General features: G+C 40.4%; 1 protein-coding gene across 1 annotated transcript in view; it reads right to left on the bottom strand.

Annotated features, from left to right (window-relative positions):
- KYNU (kynureninase) overlaps positions 1 to 14,893 on the bottom strand; it is a 55,385-nt gene that overhangs the window by 27,931 nt on the left and 12,561 nt on the right. The window contains exons 4-8 of the mRNA XM_050900167.1: positions 14,343 to 14,425; positions 8,541 to 8,602; positions 7,087 to 7,158; positions 5,603 to 5,677; positions 4,113 to 4,259 (exon numbers count right to left, since the gene is read on the bottom strand). Of these exons, the coding sequence (XP_050756124.1) occupies positions 4,113 to 4,259; positions 5,603 to 5,677; positions 7,087 to 7,158; positions 8,541 to 8,602; positions 14,343 to 14,425 (439 nt within the window). The remainder of the gene's footprint in view (positions 1 to 4,112; positions 4,260 to 5,602; positions 5,678 to 7,086; positions 7,159 to 8,540; positions 8,603 to 14,342; positions 14,426 to 14,893) is intronic.

The following is a 14,893-nucleotide window of genomic DNA, read 5'->3' as shown; positions in this document are numbered from 1 at the left end:
TGATTTAACTGCTCATCAGCACTTTAGAATTGGTTGGTAAATCCTACTGGGCACTATTTAACTTACTAACGAGGCATAGACTGAAAATCTGGGTTCAGTGCTGGCAGGTTTCCTGCATCATCTCAGAAACACCCACTCGTACCATTTTGTTCAAGTCATCATCTGCAAGATGGGTGGTGCTGGTTTGCTTTCCCAGGGAGGCGTCTGGCACTCGAGTCGCACAAACAGCAAATGTTTAGCCACACAGATTGCACGGAAAAAGTAAAACAAACTGAAACAGCTCTCCCTACACAAGCCACGCAGAACAAGGACTGCGTGGGAACGTCGCTTCCCCAGACTAGGAGGAAAACAGAGCTCTCCATCTGCTCTGGGCGAAGAGGAGGACATGTGCTCTCCCCTGCCTCTTCCGTTTTATTCCAACATCTAAAAGTCATTTCTGCAAAGTCTCTGGGTAGCTGCTGATAACCAGCAGGTAACAAACTCAGCATGGACAATGACATTTGGAGAGAGGGAGAGAAATGACAGCTTCACACCAGCAAAGCTGGGACATTTAGAAAGAGAGACAGGAAAAGAAGTGAAGATGAAGGATCTTAAAGCTCTTCCTACTGGGACTCAAGAGATTAAAATACTTTACATATGGTACAGAGTCAGTGGAAAGTACAATATAACTTATGAAATGAAAATTGTATTTGAAAGCTAGAGTCTCCTAAAAGTCAGCCATTTCTTTGCTTGTGGAAGAATAAAACGACCCATCTCCCTCCATCCTCTAGAGCAAGCACAGAAGTATGAAACAAGGAAAACTGTTACATCCTCTTCAGCCTGCTGATGAGTCTCTTGCACAATACGTTGTAATTTTGATTTATCTGAGAGCCCTAAGATGGAAAAATAGCCTGAGGTAATTTTTCAAGCTTAATTTAGTTCATTTAATATTTAATGACTTAATGAAGCTGTCTATGTGCAGAGCTTTCACTCTGGGAGGAATCTTAACGTACGTAGAGAACTTAGGAAATTGGCTTAAAAAATGTAAAAGGAAATCAGTAACTTAATTCATAAATGATTGACCACAAGAATCCTAGGACATTTTCCAGACCTCCTGAGCTTGCAGCTGAAATTTCTAGCCAAGCTCTGATAGGGTACAACACCGCAGGATTTTATTTCAATTGTACATTAAACGAATTATTAAGACCATCTGTGTAGGACTTTTCTCTCTGCTACACTGGCTGACAAGTGATTTTTTTCCTCCTCAAGTGACACTTCCACCTTGTATTTTCCTCTTCTGACTTTCTTGCTTGTCAGCTCTCCCCAACCTATTTTCTGTTCCTGAGCGTGGCATCATTCACCACCCTTCATCACCAGGAAGGGGAGTCTTGCATTTTTGCCATGAACCTGACTTGTCGGGCTTATCCTCTTTTAATATACATTTTAAAGGACTTCCAGCCTTTCTGTGATAATATGTCATGTATAAGACAATTGTTCTAACCACTGCTGGTTTCATCAGGTCCAGAAGCTCTTGAAGGAGATATGGTCTTTAAGTCCACACATCTCCTGTCCTGAAAGCTTGTCAGCCTGGGGACAGGGACTGGTTGGATGCTACCAATTATGGGCCAGAAATTAAGTCCATACACATTACATAGATCCTAATGACTCTGCTTCAGCAGTTGTTTTCCTGTTCTCTTCTAACCCAATGGCAGCTCCCAACATCAGCTCTGAGCTGGGAAAAGAGGAGAGGAGCCAATTGCTTTTGAAAATCCAACATTTCAGGCTTTTTGGTAACCAGAAGCCCTGAGACTAAGAGAAGCAGCAGGATACAGGACTACCTCTCACCAACATTAAGACAGCAAACTCTTCATGAATCGCTGATTTTGTAGATGTTCAAGGAAATATTTGCCATATGCAGATGTTTAAGTGTGGTGTAACAGTATGCTACATAGTGGTTTGTATAAACTTATAAACATCACTTAACCCGGGGGCAGAATCCATAAGGACATTGAGCTGAGTGTATCTGACAGTAGGGAAATAAAAACACGACTGGCTCATGCTTTTCAAGCGTTATGGGTACTCAAGTAGTTCTTCAGGCTGAATTACTTTTTCTTTTTAAATACACTAATGACATTTTAGGTCATGAATCTACCTGGATCCCAGTCCTACATGCTCTAACCACAAAGAGGCTGGCAATAAAATTTTTTTTTTTCCCCCTTTTGAAAAATCTCTGGAAGAAGAGATTCACTTCTACATTATGGCATTTCTAACAGGCACGCAGGTGGAAACAGGCCTTTGACATCTATCTGCGCCTGTTGGAGTACTGAACTGCTCTCCAAAATTGCTCTCCTGTTCAGTAACATGATACAGTCTCTGTATAAGTGTGCGCTGTCTTTATGTATATCCATGTGGAAGCACATACCCCCGAGTTAATATTATTTGCACTACTTCATAGAAATTTTAAGCTGTCTCCACCAAGCCCTGGTTATCTCCTCAGATAACATAAACATCAAATCCATTTTCACTCCATATAATGAACTATTTGTGACTGCTTTTCCCCACAACATAGGTTCTCAGCCACTTTGGGGTAGTTTATAGCTTTCAGTGAAACTGCATCCCTTCCACTCATCCAAGCATGTGTCCCACAGTCCACAGAACATCTTTAGAGAGGTGGTAAGGTGACAGGCTTTTCCCAGGTTGTTCATATTTACAGTAGAGAAGAAAGATTTGTGTCTCAGACATCTTTCAGGCACATGACAGAGCAGATTTCGGGGAAGAAGCACTGTAGGCACATAAGCATTGGTGGCTGAACGAAAGCTTTGCTGCCACCAGGAGTGAGAGCGAGTAGAGCAGTGGGTGGCATCGTCCTATTAATAACCTATCTTCCCTTTCAAACATTTCAGCATAGCCTGTTGATTGCTTGTGGTCAGCAAAGTACTGGAAGACCCTCAAGGAAGGCACCATGAAGGTGTTGCTTTTAGAGCTGCATGGAGCTAATACACAGACCCGTTTCCCCCCGCAGCTGACTCCCCCCATTTCTTTTTGCCTTGGTTTTCTGCATGCATGTCAGAAGTCAGTCTTGTTTTGTACTGTGTTCAGGACCAATTTCATCGCCAGGTGCTGCTCCGTGAGAACATTCCCTTTTTATATCCCACGGGCCCTGCACTAGCTCTCACACCTGCTCTGCTCTCGCAGGGGAGACTTTACCATCACTTTCCAGCAGCATAACTTACTCCCTGACCTCCAGAAAAATTTCCACTGCCAAATCTATGGCAACAGAAGATGTATAGCCTGTTGTGAGCCAGGAACCTCTCCAGAGAGTTAAAACATCAAATATAAATGGTTAGCTGGTTTGCCAAAATCCAGTGATACTAAATAAGCTTATCCATGAGTGGTTTAATCTTATATGAGATAAGGTACATCCAGTAAAAGACTCCCCCTACGGAAAGTCTGGTGACCTCTTGTTGATAAGAAGACTTAATTAAAAACTATTTTCTCCTGGATTCCTAAGACAATCGAGATAGTTAAAGAAGTTTTACAGCTATGTCCACAGAGCACACTGCCTGCAAGCTCCGAAGGCTGAGTCATCACTAAAATACGGTTGTCTTGTGACGTTGATGTGCTCCACGTTGCGCCTGTCTCTGGAAAACTGATCAGCTGAGTCTGAACACTGCTGGCTCCACGGGGAGCTCACCTCCCTGCTCACTGGGGGCAAAAACTGCCACAGCGTGGCTGCGGGAAAGGAGGAAAATCATGAAAGTCTGCCAAAAAGCAGAAATCTAACACAAACTAACTTTTAAAGAGATACTAGAGTTGTGATTACCTCCTCCTCCTTCTCCACTGAAGATCCTGAAGTTCTGTCCTTCAAGAAAAGCACTGTAGAAGTTAATAGTCATGAATTATCCCTCCGTATAGTTTAAGTCACACCTCGAAGATTGCTCTCACAAGGCTATTTCTTCATGCAGCACACAGCCCCCACAGGATCTGGGCACAGAGGGCTTTTACTTTTTATCAGAGCCCCACAGGTTTCCACGTGCTCTGTTTCGTTCCACAAAAAGTAGAAATTAAAAATATTTCACAAGGAAAATTGATCTAAAATTGGTGTTAAAAGGACGGGTCTGGAGCAATCTTACCTTTTCTTGGCCAGCCTTTGTTATTCTGGGGATGTCAAACAACTGTCCTGTGTAGTACTGCACCCCACTGAACAGAATGACAGCGATAGAGTCCCCTTCCTTCTCAATTACAGCAAGGATATCTTCAATCCTCAAGGTCTCCTCCCCCTAAAACAAAGTTAAAGCACACATTTTACATCAACTCTGGCAGTAATGAAACTGTCATTTCTTATTTCATAATCTATATTTTACCATGAGCCGTGCTGCTTACATAAGGAGATCAAAAGTAAATCCTTAGCATGGTAACGATATACAAAGGTAGAGCTATGAAGTAGTCTATGAGTAAGTTACTGCAAAAAAAAAAATCGTTAGCAAACTTATCTTGAAGGTGCCAGTTATAAAAAGTCTATTCACTTCATATTCTAGCACGCTTCATACTCTTTAATATTTCAGACAGTTTTAATTTACAGTAAAAAAAATCCTGGTGCAAACAGCATATATAATGATTTTCATGTGGCATCTGAAATTTGTGACACCCACAAGACTTGAAAGTTGTCTATCAGTTTCACTTTGTAGTTTTCTGATAAACTTTGTATCCCATAGGAAGCTATTATAAACCTGCCATATTTATGTTTCAAAAACAATAAGTCTCACATCATCAAAAGTAAAAAAATTCCCTAACCTGGGGTCATTAAATATAGAGGAATTTCAACCAAAAAAAAAACAACCACCTTCATTCTTGATTCTTTATAGGAAAATTACTGCCCCGTCCTCCTCCCGTCTTCCTAGCGAGGGATCATGTAAAACATACCACCACCTAGGGATCAATTAGGCAGTGAAAACCGAGAATTAAATTAGACTTGTTACTGAAAAGAGCTTGGGCAAGATTGTTGAATTGCAAGTAACTGTTATTATCTCAACAATCTTTGCAAATCTATCAAGCGTTCAGGAGTGGGCTCTCTACTCACAAGATGACTCAGATTTCAGAAGCAAAAGGTCACCATCAGTTTATAGTTAGGTGGCAAAGTTCTTAATACCACAAAAGTGAAGCAAGGCAGTCTTTCAAATTAATCTGAATTGCATATTACTCAAAGTAGACCTTTCCCTTCGTCTGTGCTGATACAGACACAGTGTTGTTCGTGTTATGGCGATCTTTTACCTTAGGGCATTAAAAGGACATTGGGGTTTCTCAAAAAGCTACTATATTTTGCAGTTGTCTCAGGATCCTGTCGGTTTTTGCAAACAGCAAAAATAGGGAGAATAATATTTTTTTGTTCTTCAAGGAAAATTGACTAGTTGAATCAGACAATTATAAAATGGGTTCTCATACCAAAAAATATACACAGAAACAGAATATACGATTCATAAATTTTACCTAAAAGTATTAGCAGAAACAGATTGTAACTTCTGCAGGCAGACATTAGAATATTTAAGAATATATGACTACTCTCATATGAAATACGCTTCTGTCTTTAGCGACAGCAAGCAGAACTGACATATCTCTCACCAACCTCCCGTGGCTGCATCATGAGCATGCATTTCTCCACATCAAGTCCATGAAGTCGAAGTTGGGACTCAACAGCGTACTGAAAGAGATTTCCATGCAGAGCACGTTAGCGCAATTACATGATAAAACAACTAAGAGAAAAATGGACAAACACATCAGAACTTCAGAAAAGGGATTCAGATGCCTGCCTTTCGCTAAAATTAACGCTTGAAAGCCTAATCCAACTCCACTGAAAACTTCACAGGTTTCCTCTGGTTTGAAAAAGTTCAGAATTTAATCCACATCAGACAGCAAAGATAAAGTCAAAGCCTAAATCCTACAGAATAAGTTCACGGAGCAGAATGAGGGTGGAAATGTGGTGGAGGATGTGCTTTACCACATGCTAGCAAGCAAAGCCTGCACAGACAGCAACCACGGAGAAGATTGAACATCGCCTCTCCAGGGGCCCTGGATATGCACTTTGCTTGGTAGCACATGCTAAATCCCAGGCTGTCACATATGCACTGCTGTCAATGCAAACAAGGTTTGGTCAACACATACATGCGGTCCCATGCTATTCCCACATCTTCGATTTGCTGCACAGCTGGCAGGAAATGAGAGCTCTAAACTCTCAGGCTATTGTCAAAATCCTACCCACTGATTTTATCAATAAATAATGGTTCTGGAGATAGCATAAAAATCATCGAATAATTGTATAAAATAGTTTAAAATTACATGACAGGAACTGAAGTGACGGCAGTTGCACAGGTTATTACTGAAGTACCGTAGAAATTTAAGAAGATAAAGTCCAAATGTACAAGTGTGCCTGGAACAAACACGGGATTAATATGAACATTACTTAGAATAAAGGCAATTTGAGGTTTATACATCTATGCCACCATCTTCATTACAAATAAACCTGTTAGTAGCTTGAGTCATTTTTATCTCACCTTAGAGATCAAATTTGTTATCAATTTCCATGAGTTTATGGCGTTGATGATAAAGTAGCAGTGGGCCACAAACCCAAAGATTAATTTGCTCTAAGCTGTGATGCACGGGTTATTGTCTCCTATTTTATAGCAGACAAATTATGTTTGAACTAGTAATCTAAAGTGCTAAGAACAAACATTTCCATCTCTGTCTGGGGATATATAAGTGTTAATGTTGTGAGTTTGTATTGATTTGGTTTCATAAAGTAAAACAGCAACAAAAATTAATAAAACATTTACAACTTCAGTTGATTTAGGCCAGTAGTTTGCTCAATGTCTTTAAAAAGACTAATAAATCAATGTACCCATTCAATCTTTTCCTCTTGTAACATTTTTTATTTGAACAAAAGGAATAAAGCTACGATCTGTAAAATATGCTGAACTCAAAAGCTTCTGACAGATTTTTTTATTGTAATGTTACTTGGACAAGATGAGCTAATAAATATTCAAATCAGGCTACTGATATTCTTTGGAAAAATATGATTAATAATATAAATATGGTGAAATATTCATTTCTTACATGGTCAGAGGGAAAAGCTCTGGCTTCCAGAAGAATTTTATAGCGTCTTGGAGTAGGCTTAAAGAAAGATAGCTGTTAAGAACAAAAAAAATACGTTGAAATGTATCTAAGCAGAGATGAGAGAGTTACTCCCGGCATATAACTTAATAAAGACTGTTTTACTTTCATGTAGACTACAGAGAATCCCCCAGAAATTACAAATATTCCTTTGTCCATATAACATTTATCAAAGCAGAGATGTGTTATAATACTGTATTTCATATATCCATAACAAAGGCCACAAAAATCCAGCAGTGAAAACTTGCACTTACAGGAATCGATGGCAAAGCTTCAACTGCAGCCAGGGAAGCTGGGATTTCACCCAGCTCCATCTCGCAAGCAAAAGCAGCAGCTGAAGAGTAGCAAACAGTGCAAAGGAATTGGATTTCGATTCCTGCCCTAAAACATTAGTTATTAAATCATCCCCTCCTCTGAAACAAGCCTGACCGAAGGACTAAGCCTTCTGCAAAGACCTCATCTCAGTAACCTTTAGGTGAATGACCTTTCCTTCTCAGCTCCTTTCGTGGAGGCAAGTTGGGCTTGCCACCATGCTGAGAGGACTAGGAGAAGACTTACAAGCCCTCCTGTTCATGCTAGCAGTGGTTACACAGAGCTCAGGATGGGCTGTGTACCCGAGCAGTTTGGCACGAGTCTGGCTGCGTTGTGCCTAATTGGCTTGTACTTCGCCCCCTCCTTGCCTCCTTCAGGTTTCTTAATTTAACAAAGGTCAGAGACGTTACAGAGGAGCGCATCCAAGTGATAAATCTTTTTGTGTGAACCACACAAAATGAAGCTTCACATCTTCATTCAGTTGAACCAAATCTTTGGAAATACTAGAGAACCAGAGAGAGGCTGTATGTAACCACAGAGAGATCTGCACGTAAGGAAACCACATTTATGGCCATTATGTCATAAAAGTCAAAATCAGGTGCTTTACCACGTTTTAGGTATAAAATAGCGTAACTCGAAATGCCATCTCTTGTATGCAACTGCATTTTAAGCCTGACGGAAATTACAGCTTTGTCTTGCTCACAGTTGAGCTCCTGTTTCTTAAACCTTGAAATTTGGTGTGAAATTCAAATTTGAGAAGTTAATTGTAAGTGTTTCTTAAATAATAAGGTCTCTTCTCTGAGAACTGACATGCAGCACATGCGAGAACAGCTCAAACTTCCCCTATGGAGTCCTTGAAAATATTTCTCTGTCCAGCTTTTCTGCTTAATAATAAGTGGAGCCAGGTCTTGCACAAGCCAAAGCATCATTCAAGATACAACTCCCAAGGCTTAAGAAAAGTTAGGCTATCATCCAGTGCTGTCTTTGTGAGGTCCTCAGAAAACATTTTGCTTACCTTCACAAGGAAAGGAAAAAAAAAACCAAACTTGTCAACTCAACATCAAATATACATCGTAAAGACATACCATCTGCAGGTGCAAGTTAACAGTTAGCCCGTTCATTAAGGCTACTTCATGTCTTTGGGCCCCTGAAATAATAAAAAGAAAAAAAACTGGTTGGGGGTTTTCTTTATGGCTTCAGAGATATCTAGTACTGTGTTGAGAAAGCAAAAGTATGTTTTCAGTCAATGTCTCTCTAAAGACTGGAAAATAAACAAACGTTTGAGGTGTCATCACAGTGAAGTAAAAAGATTTCTTGTCTGACTCACTACACCACACTGGCAGGAAAATATTTATTTTTTCAGGTCAGCCACAGAAAACAAAAAACAATGAAGTATTTCCATTTCCCAGCAAACCACCACTGGATTTATTATCATTAATACATCAGACAAAAATCAGGTCAGAAGACTATACGTAAAGCAAGACTTGCAGGCTTATTTTTGTCATAAGTTTATATGTAAAGCAAGTCACAAAACATATTGAGACAATCATCTATTGTAAATGGTTACCGTAATGTCAAGCTAAATCTCATCCCTAATAAAAAAAAAACCAAGAAAAATTGGCCTATTGAATATAACAGACCATTATTAATGTAGCAACTTAGCAAGAAGCCATACCCACGTAGCTCCAAGGAGGCTGATAACAGATGCCTTTTGGCTACTGCTAATCACGGGCAGAGCTAATGGAGTAACAACTAATTGTTATTACAAAGTATTTAGTAACAAATTTTCGAACCCTTATCAACCACTGGTGAAAGGTTTTAGGCAGAACGAGGGATTGTGCATTGGGCAGGGCGCCACCGAGATATGGAGAAAATCAATTCCTGTTTCTTTCCGTTTTGCCTGATGTCTGTTGTTGAAAAGCAGTAGTTCACCCTTGACACAAATCAGTGCTTTGAGAGTCTTCTTCAGCAGGAAGGTGGGCTCCTGCGCCTTGCCCTAGTCATCGCCCCAGTGGTGGAGTTCGCCAAAGGTGGAAAGAGGTTGCATGCAAGGAGGGATGAAGACAAGTGTAAGCAGGCAGGGACGGCAACAGCCACCCTTGAGATCGATAAAGAGGAAAGGAAAACATGATGTTGGGGTAGAAAGGGTAAGGGGAGCCACAAGAAACAGAGAGGTGAATCCTGGGTTTCTTCTGTCCCTGCCTCGGAGGGCACACAAGGTCCCAACCAACATGGGGCAAAGGCAGCAAGAGCACCAAGACTCTCCCACCATATCCCACAGAGTTTAGGTTCATGGAGTTATTACTTTGCCAGCCTAGGAAAAACATGTAACCATGGGTTGAGCTCAATACAAGCAAATATAGCCAAAGAACATGGAAATCTATAGTTAAGAAGGGTTTATTCATAAATCCTTGCCAAGCAGGCCTCAGCTTCTGCCATCACAGGAAAAGCCAAGAACCATTCTGACTGAGGTATTCAAGGGCCTTTCTTTGTGTTGCTGAAATCTCCAAGTATTGGACAGAAAGATTTATCAATAGTTGTCAGTGACTCCGGAGGACCTGTCCAGGGAATGACCCAGGAGGAAAAAGAGATGTCATGAATAAGTTCCCTCCTTCAGACACCAGGAACATCATCGAGTTTGTGGGAAGAAATATAGGTAGACCTAATTCTTCATAGGGAAAAAGAAGCTCTTTTCCTCACTTAAACTCCTCTCCTTTGCTTTCTTTTCTTCCCTCTGACAGCATTGCACTTGCAGGCTCCATGCTGATGAAAGAGGTCACCTTGTGGCTGTTCTATTGCAGATACAGAAGACAGCTAGAGAGAGTGATTGCAGCTCAAAACAGTATTATTTGCAGTCTTAATATTTCTATGGAACTCTTGAGGCCGAAAAAAGGGATAGCATCAAGAAATGGTATTGTTCTTATTTCTCCCTCTGCTCCTTCCATGAAATCTGTGGCTTTCACAGCAAATTTTGCACGAGCAATCCTCTGCCTGCTGTACCGTTTCCGTATAAAACAAATGGTTAATCTGTAGATCACTTTTAGCTGCATGCTAGCATCCCAAATTAAATATGACACTACATTTGTCATGTAAGTCTTGGTCTTCTGTAAATTATATATTTATTAAAAGCTTTCCATTATTGAATTTCATGCCCACAAAACAAACCTCATCCGTGTCATTGGAAAACTGTTATCCTTTATAACCTGCACTGCGTTTCAGAAAACAACCTTTCTATGATCCAATTAACCTATTACAATATTCAAAGACCCGGCACACAGGAGACAAAATTATGTTTGCTTTCTTTACTTCCTAACTTTATACCATATCTCCAAGACAGGCTAAAACCTGTATGTTCTGCTTGATAAATCTCCTCTTTAATAAAAGGAAGCAGCGTTTGCAAAGTACAACTTCAGAGACAATTATGATTGCGTTAGGCAGACACTGCCATCCTTCTCCTCCCTGACTGCAGTGGGAGCCTGATCCTCACCAGAGTAAGTAAAAAGCATTTTGTGAAATGATTGAAAAAAGGCTAAGGGCCCCAATTCTGAAAACAGTTTGGTTATTTCAAATAATCCTTATCACTCAAAGTCACTGCAAATCTGCTAAGCGTTCAGTCTTCCCTCAACAGAGACCTGCCTGAGCACATTGTACAGCAGCAGCCATACAGTTAATCTTGTTCCATCAGAAGGTGATCCTGCCAAGGTTGTAATGTTTTAATAAAGTCTGGTAGAAGCCGAGATTACCGTCACCGCGTTATGCCACTCGGTGTAAGCATTAAAAAAAAGCTTTGGCCTCTATTGACCTTGACTCTGCATTTCACAATGTATTTACTACTGTAACTTTCATTGAACAAGAAAATGTGACTGCATTTAATAAGCAAGGTGTTATAGCACTATAAACCATTAAACAGACAAAGATATTTTACAGTCTTTAGTCCATTCCTGAATAAATCTCACCAAATAATTTTTACTTACTACTAGTACTTAGAGTGAGAAATGACAATTCCTCCTCCTCCATAACATATTAAATATTAAATAAAAACCGGGGTAAAACTCTGTTTATGTTCTTACATTAAATTCACTAAAAAAGTAAATTCAGAATTCACTCAACTCATACATACTCGGTATTACACCTTGCTGGAAAACAGTACTCAACTGTAAATACCACATTAGAAGAGAGCATTTTAACATAACATTTTTCCTACATTTATTCTCTTAGCCTTTTTACTATTACATAAATTTATAAAAATCACAACTTATCACAATGCATTCATTATTTGGGAAATGTTAATTCATTTGCATTCTAAGAATCACTCACCTAGGTCCTGAAAAAAGCTATGAGGATATTATATAAATAAAACCCTGCTGGCATGCGAATCTGAGGGCCAGATTTGAGCCCAAACCACATTTTATAGTTCAATTAAACAAAGTTTAAAAAATCCTGGAGAACAAAATCCAAGCTGATAATGCTGACATGCCCTTTACTGCTGAGGAAAACAGGACTATGAAACACTTCCCAGCAAAGAATTTTAAAAACAAAAGTAGGTTAATCATAGGGTGACCTCAGTCATAATTTTTATAGAAAACTTTAAAATATATGTTTAAAATGAATAAAATTGTAATACGTTCAGTGTAGTCTGGCCATTGTGATAAAAAGAAAAGGACTAGCATCATATAAAGTTTGGAAAAGAAAAGAAAAATAAGGAGACTGACAAGCAATTAGAGGAAGTTTAAGCAAAGCTCTCATTTCCCTGTCCTTACACCCAGAATACATCTTTTAGTTAAACAAATATTATAATACACACAGAGCTGGCAGCCTCTACAAGACAGATGGCTAAGGGAAAAAAATCCCAGCCTGACGCCCTGCTTTCTGCAGTGACTCTTGACCTAAAGCTGAGGCCAAACCCACGCCAGCACCGGCACTGGCAGGAGGTCAGCGCTCAGCCTGCCCCGACACCCCGCGGGGAGTTCACGAGGGCCCACGTTTTGCAAACAGAGCAGTGGCAAACTTTCACAGCAGGTGATGCAGAGAAGGATGATAATTCAGGTGCTTCAAGTTGCCCTTTGGGGGATCTTGGCTTTCTTTCCTGGTCATGTGAAGAGCATCGATGGTCTACCTTGTTACTTTACCAATTTAAGTGCCTGAAACTATGTAGCGTGACTACTCTCCCATTCTCATAAGATAAATTCTCCACCCTCCAGTTAATTGAATTCAAGGTTTCCAATTTAAAAGGCCTTACCATGCATAGGGCTAGTTGTGTGACAAGTCACACTTCCCCACCTGCCCACAGCTTCCCAGTTATACTCTACCAGAATGAGAACATCCACTTCCCAGGAAAGATCGGTCAAACTAGAGAAATCCCTACATCAGCTGCGTTCAGCATTTCAACACCCTCCCTCACCTTTATGCTCTCACATTTTTATGTTCTATGTTAGTTAACAGGTGAATGTACTGAGCTTGCCCTTGAACGTAATGAAAGCAAGAAAAGTAATTTCTTAATCTCCTGAGCAATACCAGGTACTATGGTAGCAACTTCCAAAATCAGAACAACCAATCTGCATTTTGGTTTTTATTTCATTCCGCAGATGGGATCACTCCGCATAGCCCAGTGATGCCCAGTCTAGCCACGCTCACATTTATCTTGTCTTAGTGCTTACATCGTGGATAGACCAACTATAACAATATTTTCTTATATTTGCTCTGCTCCAATAATAATGTCCAGTATTTTAGCTATTTGGAAACTTCATGAAGAAGTCAGGAAGTGACTTTACTTGTAAATATATAAATAAACCTGTCATGAAACATTCCTTAATGTCTCTGTTTCCAGTTGTTCAGACCCCATTTGCTTCTCTTGAAGGAGAAAAACCGTAACTTTCACATCGAACACTTGTCTATAGTTGGAGGAGAAATTACGAGACAATACCTAGCGTACAATAGGTCAACTTAAACGTAATATTTTTCCCTAGTGAAGGCACAAATGAACACATGATAATTCAGTTCAGACAGTCAGTATTGACAGTTGCCTTCAACAGCTCAATTGAAATACTGGCCAAATCTCACTAAAATCTACTAACCTAGCCTTGACAATGGCTGTAAGGGTTGGGGAGAAAAAGGGTCTGTGAGAAACCCTGCCAAGATCATTTCTCTTCCCCCTTCTGACAGCAACAACGCTGAAGGAAATCCCAATGAAAGACTATTTCAACAACTACACACAGGTTAGAGTAAGAGGCGATAGAGGAAATTTGCATTCAGACTCAGACAACTGCTTTCATGGCTGGCAAACTCACCAGGAGAAGTCTCCAGGGCTCCTTCTCAATCTCTAGGATAACCAGAAACATTTACTGCCAAGGTCCTGCAGCACTGCAGACTCCGAGGGGTACAGCAGGGTAATGGGAACTTACAAATAGAAGGTCCTGCCCCAATTATCTGCTTCATTGACATAAGTAGTTCTCAAATATGAGGCTGGATTTAGTGGCAGGGAAAGGAGGAAAAGCAGAAAACGTCTAGATAGAAATCATTTTTCAAAGGGGAAAGTTCATTGGTTCACTTCTAGGAGAGAGACTGAGAATCTGTAATGCCAAGTGCCCTTTAAAAGGGCTTCACGTGTTAGACCAAGTGGTTTACGATGCTCCAAGAAACCCTTTGCCGCAATTAGTTTCATGACATGCATATGCTCATATATTATCGCATACATTCATCTCTTAAATCACTTGCAGCCTTAAAATAAAGTGTTAGTCCATGCACAAGGCAGTCAAAAAACCCTACTTTAAAACAAAAGAACACAAGGAACTAACTTCTGATTACAGAGTTTCAGGACTTTCAGTCTTAAAAGAAACCAAATTTGTTTTCATGTCTAGAGAAAGATTTTCCCTGCGGTTCACACCTACCAACCAGCTCAGCCATCAGGTCCAGGATGCACTCGTCTGCCAAAGCCCACGGGCGCTGACCATTGAAATGGCCGTGAACACCTCTGAAAAGGAACAGGCAAATGATGAAAACATATGCTGTTCCCTTTGGATCAGTCCTAAGAAACATACCTGATTTGGAGATCTTACATTTCGAGGAGGGAGGAGGAGGAGACTCGCCTAAGCTGAGCACGGCACTTTTATCACGCCATTAAAGCTCTTAGCAAATGCAATTCATTTGTTGGTTTCTGACAGGTTTTCAATTGCTTGAAAACTCTTTATTTTGGCCCAAAATTCCTCTAGGAATCCCTCAGAATTAAAGATGATAGCTTTTTTCACAAGCCCTCTGGAAGTGGCTGCGTGGGTACAAGAAGCCTCTGGGAAAGGGCACGGTGGTGCCCAGTGCAGGATGGCACCCTGCTAACCCCAGCTCACATAAACTACACAGAGAGCAGAGATCACCCTGCAGAGTTACTCCATCGGCATTTCTAGCTGAACATCGTATGGTGCAGAGGATGGTAGACTTGAATACT

Source organism: Gymnogyps californianus, chromosome 7 (genome assembly GCF_018139145.2).
Source record: "Gymnogyps californianus isolate 813 chromosome 7, ASM1813914v2, whole genome shotgun sequence".
Classification (NCBI taxonomy): domain Eukaryota; kingdom Metazoa; phylum Chordata; class Aves; order Accipitriformes; family Cathartidae; genus Gymnogyps; species Gymnogyps californianus.
Note: the sequence above shows the minus strand (reverse complement) of the source record. Positions and strands in the feature narration are given on the sequence as shown.